Source organism: Artemia sp. Qi Xiang Cuo, chromosome 17 (assembly GCF_049724085.1).
Source record: "Artemia sp. Qi Xiang Cuo chromosome 17, ASM4972408v1, whole genome shotgun sequence".
NCBI lineage: Eukaryota > Metazoa > Arthropoda > Branchiopoda > Anostraca > Artemiidae > Artemia > Artemia sp. Qi Xiang Cuo.
In genome coordinates, this window is record NC_142810.1 from 56,136,334 (window position 1) to 56,151,213 (window position 14,880).

At 35.9% G+C, this 14,880-nt stretch overlaps 1 protein-coding gene across 1 annotated transcript in view; it reads left to right on the plus strand.

The window, feature by feature from the left end:
• Positions 1-14,880, plus strand: part of LOC148942385 (uncharacterized) — a 101,405-nt gene that overhangs the window by 64,201 nt on the left and 22,324 nt on the right. The window contains exons 5-6 of the mRNA XM_089103047.1: positions 4,349-4,501; positions 5,494-5,667. Coding sequence (XP_088959173.1) covers positions 4,349-4,501; positions 5,494-5,667 — 327 coding nt within the window. The remainder of the gene's footprint in view (positions 1-4,348; positions 4,502-5,493; positions 5,668-14,880) is intronic.

Consider the following 14,880-nt stretch of genomic DNA (forward strand, 5'->3'; position numbering starts at 1 on the left):
AAAAAGCTAGAGCACTGGACTGGCACTTAGAACTGGCACGGGAAACTCCAAATATTAGGGAATCAACTACTGTGAATTAAACTTCTGCAGATAGAAAGAATATTTATTCTATCAGATATGTTACACAATTTTAAGCACATGTCTTGGTTTAAAACTTTTTGCACACAAACAAAATTAAGTTAAAAAAGAAAATAAGACATATAGTGGAAGACCAGTGGCGTATATAGGATTTCTGTTCTAGGGGGGTCTACTAGCTAAAAGTTACCGACAGTCCCTAAACTTACCAGCAGCTGAGTATATTATTGTCATATTGCTCTTTTTTAGCCTCTTTATTACTATGCCACTAAAAAAGATAAATGATAAGTTCAATTAATCAAACTTAAGAACTCTTAATCTTGCAAGTCCTTGAATCAGATACAAAACAACATAAGGACTGTAAGTGTTTCTTATATTTAAATCCGTCTTGATCTTCATCACGAAATTCCTTAAAATATCGGTAGCATCAACCCCGACATTGTAATTGATAAACATGTATGCAAGACCATTCAATCTGCCATCTCCTGTCTTATTTTGGAGGTATGTTTCAACCTGCTTTAGCATGCTAAATGAACGCTGTCTGCGGAAGTCGTGATAACAGGGATAATAGAATCAAGAGTGACTGTAAAGCTGAAAAAAATTCAGTTGTCGCATGCACTAAGAGTTTCAGAAACTTTATCGGGATGACGAGATTCGCATGCCAAGCATTTGGCTAGCCAGAAAGTTAGCTAAGCAAGGAGGCTAGTCTGGAGAGACGAAACTATTTATATTTTTGCAGCTTTGCCGAAACCGTGGCTAATACAGCATCAGAAGTAAAACGAGGGAAGAGAAGATGGATTCTAAAGGCTGTATTTCGAATGAGTTAAGAAATCTTACACCGAGTTCTTCACATAACTGCTTAAGGTATGCGGAAAAGATAGTCCTTGTAAAAAAGAAAAGTGTCTGAAGAGGAGAATCACCAACGTTGTTGTCTTGGTAATGAGGTATCTAGGTTGATCCCGACACTTTTAACTGCCTGGACTGTTGTCATAGGCAGCGCAATAGCGCTGCCTAAGTAAAGAACGATGTTGGCACATTGTATTATTATTTTTATTTTTTTTGTTTATAGACCAGGGCACTTTGTATCGAAATAGTTGTCGTAGAAACTTCGAAAAGGGCACATTAGATTGGAAGTTGAAAGGTCTAGTGCCCTTTTTAATACTAAAAAATGATTGGAGGGTAACTTAACCCCCTTCCCACGCCCACCATTTTCACAAACACATTCAATCAAAATTTTCAGATAGTCATTTTGTTCAACGTAGTTGAAAAGTCCGGAAATTATGTCTTTGAGGATGACACCCCTTCTCCCCAGAGTCCTCGGGGCAATGGTCGAAATAGTTGTCGTAGAAACTTCGAAAAGGGCTTATTCGTTTGGAAATTGAAAGGGATAGTGCCCTTTTTAATAGTCGAAAGTGATTGGAGGGAAACTAACCACCCACTCACGCCCACCATTTCCCCAAACACATCCAATTAAAATTTTGGGATAGCCGTACAGAAATTTTGTCTTTGAGGATGATCAAATCCCCCACAGCCCCGAGAGCAAAGGTTGCAGGTTATGCCCTGGGGGGCATATAAGGTTTTTTATATAAAGTGTTGTCTTAGAAACTTCAAAAAATGTTCATTGAATTGGAAATTGAGAGGGCTAGTGCCCTTATTAATAGTCAAAAGCGATCGGAGGGCAAATGCCCCCCCCCCAGGCCCATCATTTCTGCAAACATTTCAGATCAACATTTTGATTTAGCCATTTTGTTGAACGTAGTTGAAAGGCAAAGAAATTATGTCTTTGAGTATGACAACCCCCCCCCACCTCAAAGTTAGGGCTAAGGTTGTAAGTCATGCCCTGGGGTATATAAGGCTTTTATAGAAAGCGTTGTCGTAAAAACTTAAAAAAGGGCTCATTGGATTTGAAATTGAGAGGGTTATTGCCCTCTCAATTTCTTTAATAGTCGAAAGTTATCGGAGGGAAAATCCTCCCCCCCCCAGCACGCCCATTATTTCCCCAAACACTTGATATGGCCGATCACCATTTTGATATGGCCATTTTGTTCAACGTAATTGAAAGGTCTGGAAATTATGTCTTTGAGGATGAAAACCTCCCCCCCCCATGGCCCTCAGGATAAGGGTTGTAAGTTATGCCCTTGGGCATAACTTACAACCCTTAGCTTACATAACTTACAGAATATATTGTCGTAGAAACTTCAAAAAGGGCTTCTTCAAATGGAAATTGAGAGGAGTAGTGTCTTTTTTATTAGTTAAAAGTGATCAGAGGTCAAATGAACCCCCCACGCCCATCATTTCCCCAAACACTTCCAATCAAAATGTTTAGATAACCATTTTGTTCAAGGTATTTAACAGGTCTGTAAATTATCTGTTTGAAGATAACAAATCCCCCAGCCCTCAGGGCAAGGGTTGCAAGTTATGCCCTGGGGGCATATACGTTTTTTTATAGAAAGCGTGGTCATATAAACTTCGGAGGGCCTCATTGGACTGGTAATCAGACGCTCTAGTGCTCTTTTTAAGAGTGAAAGTGATCGGAGGGCAGCTACCCTCTACACACACACACACACGTCGTATTGCCCCGAAATGCTTCTAATAGATATTTTATCTAGCCATTCTATTCAAAGTAGTCTAAATATCATATAACAAGGCTTTTGTGGTTGAAACAAACCCCAGAGAATGGGGGCAAGGGTGTAATTTATGCCCAGGCAGCATTTAAGGTTTTTATGGAAGGGAGGGTTTTTCAACTTTAGAAGAGGCTCATTTGGTCGAAAATGAGAAGTTCTAGTTCCTTTTTAAGCGTCAAAAGTGATGGAGGGCATTCAGCCTCTACCCTCCCCTATAATCCCTACTTTCACCAAACTCATCTGATTGAAATTATGAGATAGTGATTTTTCCAAAAGAGTCCATAAACATATAATAATGTCTCTAGGGCTGACACAACCCCCCAGCGCCCTGGGGATAGGGTTTTAAGTTATTTTATGAAGGCATATAAGGTTTTTTATTTAATGGGTGGTCGTATAAACATCAGATGGGGCTTATTTGATTTGAAATTCGATGTTATAGTACCCTTTTCCGGAGTCAAAGTGATTTGAGAGCAAACAGCCTCCCCCCCCCCCTCCACGCTTATTATTTGTCCTAACACCTCCAATATAATTTTGTAGATAAAATTTAATTCATCGTAGTTGAAGGTTTTGGAAATTGTGTCTGTAAGGAAGACACCCCCCCCCCTACAACTTTCAGGAAAAGGATTGTAAGTTATGCCCTTGGTGCATATAAGGTTCTTATAAAAAAGGTAGTCGTATATGCTTTGTAGTGATCAGAGCGCACTCTGTTATTTATTCTTATTTCTGTTTGTTTTGCGTTTGTTTTATTTATTGATACGGATTTGAGGTAGTTGTATGCTTGATAGATTATTTGATTCTATTTTTGTTCATTTTTTGGTTTTATGAAGTTCTTTACTTGTTTCTTGAAAAACTTTTTTTGTGGCAAAAGATTTTTTTTAATTAATTCCAAAAAACGAACGAAAATTTGCTTCCACAAGCTCTTAATATAGACTTGCATATATCGATATGTTTACGATAGGTAAGCAGATCTAAATTTTCTTCTGCAGAGAAACGGAAGTTGGAAGCAGAATAGAACTTACTTTTTCACAAAAATCAGAGGAAAAATAATCTGAACTAGGTAATGGCTCCTACTAAGGAGCTGGTTTTCGCCATTACACCTGAATCGGACTGGTGGTGTCTAATCCAAACTTTTAGCAGATTCTAACAATGTACTTTGTAAGACCTACGTCAGTCGAGTCTTTTGTAGTGTCGAAACATAAACAGCTTTTCTCTTGCTTGATGATCGTTGTAGAAACGGACAACAAGAACAAGATGTTCTTTTGAAATTTTGCAATTTTGCCTTTGCAATTTTCGCTCAATTGAAAATTGCGTCCCGAATGACATTGCCTGCATTATGAATAATATCACTCTGCACTAGAGGAGATGCATATTTTGCACTTTTACTTGGTGATTCGGAATGCTCCCACAATTTGTGCTTCCGCAATTCATCAACAATCATTACAACCTCTGAATATTCTTTCATTTTCAACACTGTGTGTATATATAACCCGCCTACAATATGCAAGATATGCCAATACGAGATAGCTGTTGCTACCTCAATCCAAGATAGCTGATGAAACTAGTTTGTTTTAATTTTCATTTTACAGAGTAGAGACATTTCTAATGTGCAATATATGTTGTTATGGTCATTGAACTTGGTTTTCTTATAGTCGGGGTGTATAACCAACTTGGTCCTGGCTTGTCATCTGGTCACAATAAAGTCCTTGAAAGAATTGCACTGGATACTTCTGAGCACCTTGAACATCTAACAAGCCTGAAGTATAACTTTATTGAAGTGGATTCAGTCGATGAGAAAGACAAAGGTACGTATTCTTTTGCCTACACGGGCATAAAAGCTTATGTCTTTGCGATTACATATATCTACAGTTTGGGAAAATTCATTCCAAAAAAATTGTACCCGAATAGTCCAAACATTAGATAATTCTTTCTGGCATAGCTTGTCCCTGGAAAACTTGGCAAGCCCAAAATACCGTTTGACCTAACCTGAGCCTATAATTCTTTGCTTCCAGCAACAAAACCTGGTGCTGTGACATACCAGCTTCATTGGTGTTGCTATATATTTAGAAAAATTCATTTGGAGGGATGTAATGCTCAGTTGCGTCATGCAGCCGCTTGCTCCACCAATGTCCCCCTCCTCCTGGAAAAATAAAGCTGTATTCTCTTGGTAGCAACACCGATGAACTTCATAGTCTGTAAAAGAGGTTTAGCCTAGGATTTTACTCTGGTTAAGTTCTTTAAGATCTGGTGAAACATAAGGTTTTTCTCAAGTTTTGTTTTTGTGAAACAAGCGATTGACCTGGGTAGAGGTGATATTGGGCTGCATAGTGCACTGAAGTGTGGTGGAACTAATTTTTTTCTCAGTATACCTTACCCGAAGCACAGTGATTAGAGGTTCTCTTCTTCATTTTGACTACTTCTGCTTTTATCGTGTAGGAGTTCTTGAAAATGGAGCATAAACATACTACAATGACAAAAAAATTTCTATGACCCTCAGCCTGCAGGTTGGCCAAGTTCGAAGGAACATCGTGTTAACTTAAAAAAAGAAGGAAACATAAAACCAAGATTTTTTTTACGCAGTGAACTAATCTATATAGACTGTTAGAATTTTCTGAAGCAACAGCCTTTAAAATTTAGTATGATCTGCAGGTATAGGCTACGGTGGAAACTTATGTCAAACTTTCATGTTTCACTATTATATACCTCTTTTCACTTTAATTTGAAAAAAAAGTTCTTTTCATTCTATAGAATAAGTTTACTGGATGTTGCTACTTTTGCTTAAGTACTTTTTTTCCAGAGGTAATACGCGAACAACCTAGTTTTATCTTACCGTGCAACAACGAAAAAATTCTTTATAGACAACCATCCGGATTAAGAATAGATAATGTTGACATGGAAAGGCCAAGGTTGAATTCTCCCCTTCATATTGACATCTATAGCCCGCCTGCAACACCAATGGACAGAAATGAAGGTATTTATGTTTGATAAGCTACAAATCGAGTTAGCTATTTATTTTTTCGCCAACTTGTGCTATGACATATTTTAAATTTCTTAGCTACTATAGCTTATAGAAACAAACTCACAAACCTATAAATTGCCAGACAAAATCCGTCTGTAGATTGGGTTTTCCATTTTGAAATTGATAAATCTTTGTGATTGTGATTAATTTAATAAATATCTGCTAAAACCTAGACACGTTTAACCCTGCCTGAACCTTTAATTCTTGGCTACCAGCAACAAAAACTGATGCTATGACATTCTAACTTAATGGGTGTTGTTATATAATTAAAGAAATTCATTGGAAATGAGACTCTGATTAGTTGTGTCATGCAACCAAGTGCTCCATGAGTAACCTCCTCCTGGATAAATATAATTATATTCCCCTGAGATTGGCTTTGGTTAGTTTGTAAAAGAGATTTATCCTAGCATTTAGAATAGAATATAGAATATGTTTTATTCACTACAGTAGCTGGAGTGAGCATGTCATGACACAAAAAAGAGGCCTAAAAAAAAAAAATTGTTTCCTTCATTGATGTCATGTATCCATGTTTCCTCTTTTGATTTTATGTATCCGGGTTTTTTTTTTTTGCACTGATGATGGCTTAATAGAAGCCAATGCTAAAATATTTTGCGCTTATTTTTTTTTTAGTTTTTTGTTTTATTGTTATGTCTAGACACTAAGGCCTTAGGGAAAAACTTTTGACTTTCTAGGACGGCTCAGTCGTCCTAGCCGAATCGTTAGCGAGCTAGACTTGAGATCCTGAGGACAGGGGTTCGAGTCCTGATATTGCTGGTTATTTGGTTTGGAATGGGGGTTGATGGTGTGATTTCGTAAGCTCAGTCAGTGTCGACCCAGCTCTAAATGGGGTATTTGGAGAAATCTGGGGTGAAAAAACAGGGAGTGTTGGAATATTTGCCCCCAACCACGCATTGCACTCCCGGCTGAAGGCAGAGAGTCAGGAGATCGGTACCTGCGCAACGCAGACCCGAACGTTGCGCAGGTACCGATCTCCTGATTCAACGCCTTCGGCCGGGAGTGCAGTGCGTGGTTGGGGGCAAATCATTCGACGCTTCTCGTGTTTTTCCGCCAGATTTCTCCAGGTACCCATTTAGAGCTGGGTTGACTCTGGCTGAGCTTACAGTGTCACACCATTTACCCCTCTTCCAAACCAAATAACCAGTGACACAAAGATTTGAACCCCTGGCCTGAGAATTTTTAAGTCCGGAGCGCTAACCAGTCTAAAAGATTAGCACATTCAATAATCATTTTAATTGCTATCTCATTTAGGTAACTAGATTTACGAGTATCAAGTGCCGTCAACTTCTTAACAACTGAACTAATCTCTAGGATAGGGATATTTCAAACTGAGTCATTAGATGGTAATATTGATAGTCGCGGATGAATTTTGTTGCAAAAAATTCATTAATTTCATTAGGTTGCAGGGGTTTGCCATTATTATCTCTAGCTTCAACTTTGGTTATTTTTTTGCCGATAGTATTCTGAACTATATGATGGAACTTCCGTGGGTTGGATTGATATATTTTGCTTACTATTTTTGAACCATACTGCTTACGTGAACATCTTATTTTGTACAGAATTTTATTTTTAGCCTTTGAAAATCCTCCTCAGGTCCAGTTAATTTGGCTTTGATTAACTATTTTACTATTTTGTGGCACTAAGATTTTTCTCAGATTTTTTTTTTATGAAACAAGCGATTAATCTGGAGCAAATGGATTTTTGTTTTAGGCTGCATAGTGTGTTGAGGTGTGGTCGGACAAAATTTTCTCTGAGCAGACCTTGTAAAAAAACTGATAACTTACTATCATTTAAAAAACACGTTTTTTTAGTTTAATTTGAATAAAGTCAATGCACGCTGTTACTTTTGCTTAAGTATTTTATTTCCTGAGGTAGTACGTAAACAACCCAGTTTTATCCTACCTTGCAACGACGAACAAATTCTTTATAGACAACCATCGGGATTAAGAATAGATAAGGTTGACATGAAAATTCCAAAGTTGAATTCTCCAGTGGATTGTGGCCTCTATAACCAGCCTACAACTCCAATGGACATAAATAAAGGCTTGTCTGTTTGATAAGTTAAAAAACCTTGAGTTAGCTTGCTATTTTCCTTGCCAACTTGGTGCTTGGACATATTTTAAATTTCTTAGCTGCAATAGCTTATGGAAATGTGGTAAGGTGATTTTTATGGTATTTAAGTGATGTAGTGGTAGATGCTTTTATTCTCCCTTTATAGGGGAGATAAACTATGGCCCTAAGGTAATTAAGCTTTGGTAGCGTGCCTTAGGCTATGACCGGACTAATGAGGCGTACCAGCTGGGTATATTTGAGAGACTAAATGTAGATTGTAGAGAGGCTGGCTATAACACAATACTTTTATTTACTTAACTAATACAAGGTTTGATAATATATATATATATATTCTACTGGGACTGGTTGTCCCAAGTTGACCACAAGTGTCAAAAATCTACAATAATCTATAATAGGATACTTAGACAATTAGAATAGTCCGTCAATATTCCAAGGTATTTCTAATAAGATAACAAACGGGCAGGGGTTCGCCCAGCAAGTCAAAGAGTGTGTCCTCAGTCTAATAAATCTGAGTATATATATGAAAAACAAACCGAATCCATCCGGCTCATTGACGTACTTAGCCAGGAAATTGGTTATTGAGCAAGTTCCCTCCAAGCTTACACATTCCAGGATGTGTTTCTTTATCTTAATACAAAAGTGGTATTTCGAAACTTTTGTGTTTACGTCTTGATATTTTTACTAAATTCCAAATTGACTCAATTAGAAAGCTTCACCACAATACTCCCTATTTAAAGAAGAGTTGTCCTCAACTCTCAATACTTTACTTTTAAAACAACTTGATTTTGTATACAGCTATTTTGTTGCCATCTTTGGGTCATTATGTGCATATAACTTCAATGGGTTTCCTTAGGGTCATGTTTAAGGTCAAATATATACCAAGTCCTTTTTTGTCCAAAAATATGAATTTTGAAATTTATCCTTGTTTCTCTTTTTCTCTTTCTCAAAGACTGGAAAATTCTCTTTCTACCCTTTTCATATGTATCTTCTGTTGCAGCTTGACCCCCAGTGGTTTAAGTATTATATTAGTGGTTCTGCTTAAATAAGATTTCAAGTTATATTAGAAACTATTTGATTAATTGAGTTTAAACGTAATTCCCATTAACAATTTAATTTATCTGGGTGATGTGGTTGATATACCGTTTATTTTTCGGGGTTAGAAATGCTTTGAATAAATTAAGCATAACAATTTTGGTTTTTAAATTTTCACTTATTTTTTCAACATAAAGCATTTTCACATATTTCAATAATATAAAGCCTTTGAGGCTATGTAGCACATTTTCTTGGCCTAAATTAAGTTCTGATTTTATCTTACTTTATGATGAACTTGTAGTAATGTCTGTAATACTGCATACAGTTTCCAAAATACTAGTTTACCAGTTATGTTTTGTTTCTGATGGTATGAGCTGTTAGTATCGGGATACAATTGAACTGGCTTCAAAATTTGTTACTTTCCAAAAATGCGTAAAAAAAATGATTTAAAAATTGATACGAAGGGATGTTGCGAAGAAAGGGATTTCCAAAAAAAACTAAGGCTCTATCTAAAATACACATTCACACTAGAACGCACATAAAGCATAAAGTGTTACATATATAGTAAAAAGAAACACTCAATTTTGTAAAGGTTAAAGGTTAATTACTTTTAATTACTTTTTTTTCTTTTTACTCTAAATATAATATGCCGCTTAAATAGAAACATTATATTTCTTGCTGGACCTTCCTTTTCAAACTTAATACTTAACGGATTATTTCATAATAAAAATTTTTGTGTGGTGAATCAATTTGAAACATTTATATGCACCATTAAATCACTAGTTAAAACTAAAAGCAAATAAAAGCATAGTATATAAACAAGTACTGTGTAATAACTTACACAAGTATTTTTTAAGTCGCAAAACTAGATAGGTTATTTAACTACTGGATAAAACTTGCAGCATTTAAAAAAAAAAACACGGTATAGACTAGCACTGGAATTAATTCCAATTAGTGTTTTGTTAATTGTTTATAAAATGCTAATGTAGAATACTTCTTGAATGATACAAAAAGCAAAATAAAAAAACAAAAATACTCAACATGTCAATTCACTATATTTACATTGATAATTTAGGTTATATATATATATATATATATATATATATATATATATATATATATATATATATATATATATATATATATATATATATATATATATTATCAGAAGTTATGTTGATACATATCTTAATTGTTAGAAATAAATAATAATTATTTACCCAAACAATTCATTTAATCACTTCAATATTTGTTCTTTGTAAAACTTTTAAATAAGTCCGTCAAGACTTTTATCTGATAAGTCTTAACTGCAATTAAAATATTTACAAAAAAAAAATTCAACTCCAACAAATAGATTTATACACTATAACTGAGAGCTGTGATTAGCTTCTATATAAGGGCTTGGCAATAGTTCATATAACATGACTTTGCTATTTACATTTATATATTTAAATTTTTTTTTTACGATAACAATTCCGTATTTATTAAAGGTTTTCAAAATACCTTTAGAACTGTATATATTTTTTTAATAACATTTGTTATTACTATATTCATTTCCCATAGACAACTATATACGTTTATTTTCTGCTTCTTTTTCCTATCTTAGTTTAATAACTTTGTTTCTATTTCGGACCATCTCGTGTCATTAAATTTTTTTAGCTCACTATATGCCTGTCTTTTTTTCAAATTTTTGAACTTTCTTATTCTTTTCGAATTTTCAGGTGATTGAGACAGTTAAAAAAAATGTATTAGTCTGTAATCTCTTTTTTTAGCTTTAATGTCCTTTTGGGACAAGGCTCCATTTGTAGCTTAGATCTGATAAGCTAAAAATTTAGCTATTCGTCTTTTTACCTGTTATGGCACTATCAATTGACTCGTGCTTGCACCCTGAAGGTTTGCTTACCAGGGCTGCTTTTGGTTGCTCCTTACAACGTTTCTAGATGCTTTTGTCATCGGCTACAGCTAAATGGACTTTTATGAACCTGCACACACCATAATTAATTATGTATAGTATTGCCACACTTTTTTGATTTGTGGACACAGCTTCTCTTGGGCTATTCTGTTCTCAAACAAAGTGGCCCTTCTGCAGAAAATAATCCTTGTCTTCATGGCACGCAGTATTTTTTTTTTTTTACATACAAGTGATAATGACTATTTTCACTTTAACTTCCCAACTTTTAGTGGTCTCTTATTAATTTTTAAATTAGAATTAGATGCTTTTGGATATTATGATCCCTTTTTTTATAAATTGTTCATGCCTTGACAGTAATTTTTTATAAAACGACTCCCACATAAGAGAGCATAATTTTTCCTGTCTACTTGGAGCATATCTCCAATATTTCTATTAATCTCGGCTAGAGTTACACCTCTGTCACGGTGGCTCCCTAGTATTAATGCTACTTATTTTGTACTTATTAGTACAATTATTTCGTACTAGTCTCGTTCGGTCAGTTCAATATGCACGTATAACAGAGTTTAACTGACTCAGTTGAATTTGTTTTCCTTCAATTTCGTCCGGCAATCTTTTCAACTTGTACTCTGTTTTTTCCTTCTTTTTTGATTATTTACTTCAATGAAGCCTAAGGTTTATTTTTTCAAGTCTTTTTCAGCCTTTTCAGTATTATAGGTCTCTTCTAAGCCTATATTTATATATTTCATGTTTTATTCAATAAATTTTACAAATTCTTATGCAGATTGCCATTCTATGGTCAAATTTATTATCTCCTTATTTTTAGAAACAAACTCACAAACCAGTAAGTTGCCTGCCAATATCCATCTGGAGATGGGACTTTCCATTTTGAAACTGATACATCTTTCTGATTCTGACTAACTTAATACCTGTTAATACCCAGCAATAAAACCCAGACACATTGACCCTGTGTCAACTTTTAATTCTTTGCTTCCAACAACGAAACCTGGTGCTATTACATACAAGCTTAATCTGTGTTGCTATATCTAAAAAAATCATTAGGAGGAAGACAGTGATTGGTTGTGTCATGCAACCGAGTGGTTTTTCAGTATCCCCTCCTGGATAAATAAAACTGTGTCTCCATGAGGTTGGCTTTGGTTAGTTTGTAAAAGAGGTTTAACCTAGAATTTGGCTAAATAATTTAAGGTCTTTTGGCAGTCAAGATTTTCTTCCGATTTTTTTTTCTTTTGTGAAACAAACAATTAAGTAGAGCGGCGGTGTTTAAGCATTTATCTGTATAGTGTGCTGACGTGGAGGAACAAAGTTTCTCAGAGCAGACCTTGCAAAAAATAATGATTGAAAATGATTAAAAATAATGATTAAATTTTCGGTCTCCCACTTTTATCGTGTAGAAGTTATTGAGGAAGGAGTATGAACGACAATGCCAAAGCTTTTCTATGTCCTTGAGCGTGCATTTTAACCAGGATCGTAGGAATAGTGTCGAACTAAAAAACATAACTAAAATATAGAAATAAGTCCATCATAATGTGATTGTGCTGGTTATGGTGGAAATGAGCATAAGCTGAGAAGTTTCTGGCTATATTAAAGGCTATGTTTGATTTTTTATAATCTTGAAGCTAACTCAGTCGTTTTTATTTCATGATATAAACAAGGTCCTAAGGTCTGAGAAGGGTTTTAAGTACATAGATACTATTAGTGCACATAATATCATAGGCAGCGCAATAGCGCTGCCTAAGTGAAGAACGGTGTTGCCACAATGTATTATTTTTTCCTTTATACCCGGGCACTTCCTATCGAAGGAGTTGTCGTAGAAACTTCGAAAAGGGCTCATTCAATCGGAAATTGGAGTGGCTTGTGCCCTATTGATAGTCGAAAGTGATTGGAAGGCACTAAACACCCCTTCCATCCCCACCATTTCCCGAAACACATCCAATCAAAATTTTGAGATAGCCATTTTTTTAAGCGTAGTTAATTCCCAGATATAAAAGATGTTTTTGAGGAGGACAGTCCCCTAGGGCCCACAGTGCACGGGTTGTAAGTTATGCCCCGGGGACATATAAGGTTTTTATAGAAGGCGTTGTCATAAAAACTTCAAAAATGGCTCATTCTATTGGAAATTCAAAGGGCTAGTGCCCCTTTTAATAGTCGAAAGTAATTGGAGGGCAACTAGTATCATTTATATTTTTTCCTATAGAGCAGGTTACTTCGCATCGAAGAAGTTGTCGTAGAAACTTCAAAAAGGGCACATTCAATTGGAAATTGGAGTGGCTTGTGCCCTTTTTAATAGTCGAAAGTGATTGGAAGGCAACTACACCCCTTCCACCCACCATTTCCCGAAACATATCTAATCAAAATTTTGAGATAATCATTTTGTTCAGCGTAGTCGATTTCCAGATAGAAATTATATTTTTGAGAAGGAAACTCCCCCACGGCCTTCCGCGCGAGGGTTGTAAGTTATGCTCTGGGAACATATAAGGTTTCTATATAAGGTGTTGTCGTAGATACTTCAAAAAAGGCTTATTCGATTGGAAATTCAAAGGGCTAGTGCCTTTTTTAATAGTTGAAAGTGATTGGAGGGCAACTAGTCCCCCCCCCCACCACACCCATCATTCCCCCAAACACATCCAATCAAAATTTTGAGATAGCCATTTTGTTCAGCGTAAATGATTTCCAAATAGCAAATATGTTTTTGAGGATAAAACTCCCCCACAACCCTCAAGACGAGAATTTTAAGTTTTACCCGGGGGGTAAAAGAAAAAAAATTTGTAACGATGTATTATTTATTATACGTTTCCTTTAGACTAAAACACTTTACACTAATGAGGCAGCCATAAAAACTATGAAGAGGGCTACTTTAATTGGTGACGAAAATAGCCTTAACCATTCGTAGCGACAAACTTTTATCGGGGGGTGACTAACGCCCTTCAACGCCCACCATTTCCCGAAACACATCCAATCAAAATTTTGAGATAGCCATTTTGTTCAGCGTAGTTGATTTCCAGATAGAAATTATGTTTTTGAGCAAGATAGTCCCTCAGGGCAAGGGTTGTAACTTATGCCCTGGGGGCATATAAGGTTTTTATAGAAGGTGCTGTCGTAGAAACTTCAAAAAAAGCTCATCGATTGGAAATTGAAAGAACTAGTGCCCTTTTTATTAGTTAAAAGTTATTGGAGGGCAACTAACCCCCTCTTACGCCCACCTTTTCCCCAAATACATCCGATCAAAATTTTCAGATAGCCATTTTGTTCAACGTAGTTTTAAGTTCTGTAAATTAGGTTTTTGAGGATGACAACACCCTCAAAGCCCTCAGGGCATGGGTTGTAACTTATGCCCTGGGGGCATATAAGTTTTTTATAGAAGGAGCTGTCGTAGAAACTTCAAAAAAAAGCTCATCGATTGGAAATTGAAAGGGCTAGTGCCCTTTTTATTAGTTGAAAGTTATTGGAGGGCAACTGAACCCCCCTCTCACGCCCACCTTTTCCCCAAACACATCCGATCAAAATTTTGAGATAGCCATTTTGTCCACGCAGGTTAAATTTCAGGGAATTATACCTATGAGCAGGACACTCCCCCCACAATCTTCAGGGCAAGAGTTATATGTTATGCCCAGGGGGCATATAATTTTTTATTGATATCTCTGTCGTTGAAACTTGAAAAAGGGCTCATTCGATTGGAAATTCAAACGGCTATTGCCCTTTTAGATAGTCGACTGTGAATTGAGGGCAACTAACCCCCTTTCTTGCCCACCTTTTCCCTAAACGAATCCAATCAAAATTTTTGGATAGCCATTTTGTTCAGCGTGGTTGATTTCTAGATAGAAATTATGTTTTTGATGAGGACACTCCTCAAGGCCCTCAGAATACCGAGTGTTAAGTCTGCCTGGGGGCTTATAAGGGTTTTATAGAAAATGTTCTCGCAGAAACCGATAAAGGGGTCCATTTTAATAGAAATGTAAACGACTAGTGCCCTTTTAAATTATCAAAAATAACTGAAAAACACCAAACACCCCTTCCACGCCCACCTTTTCCCAAAACACACCCAATAAAAATTTTCAGATTGCCATTTTGTTCCACGCAGTTTAAAGTTCATCAAATTATACCTTTGAGTAGGC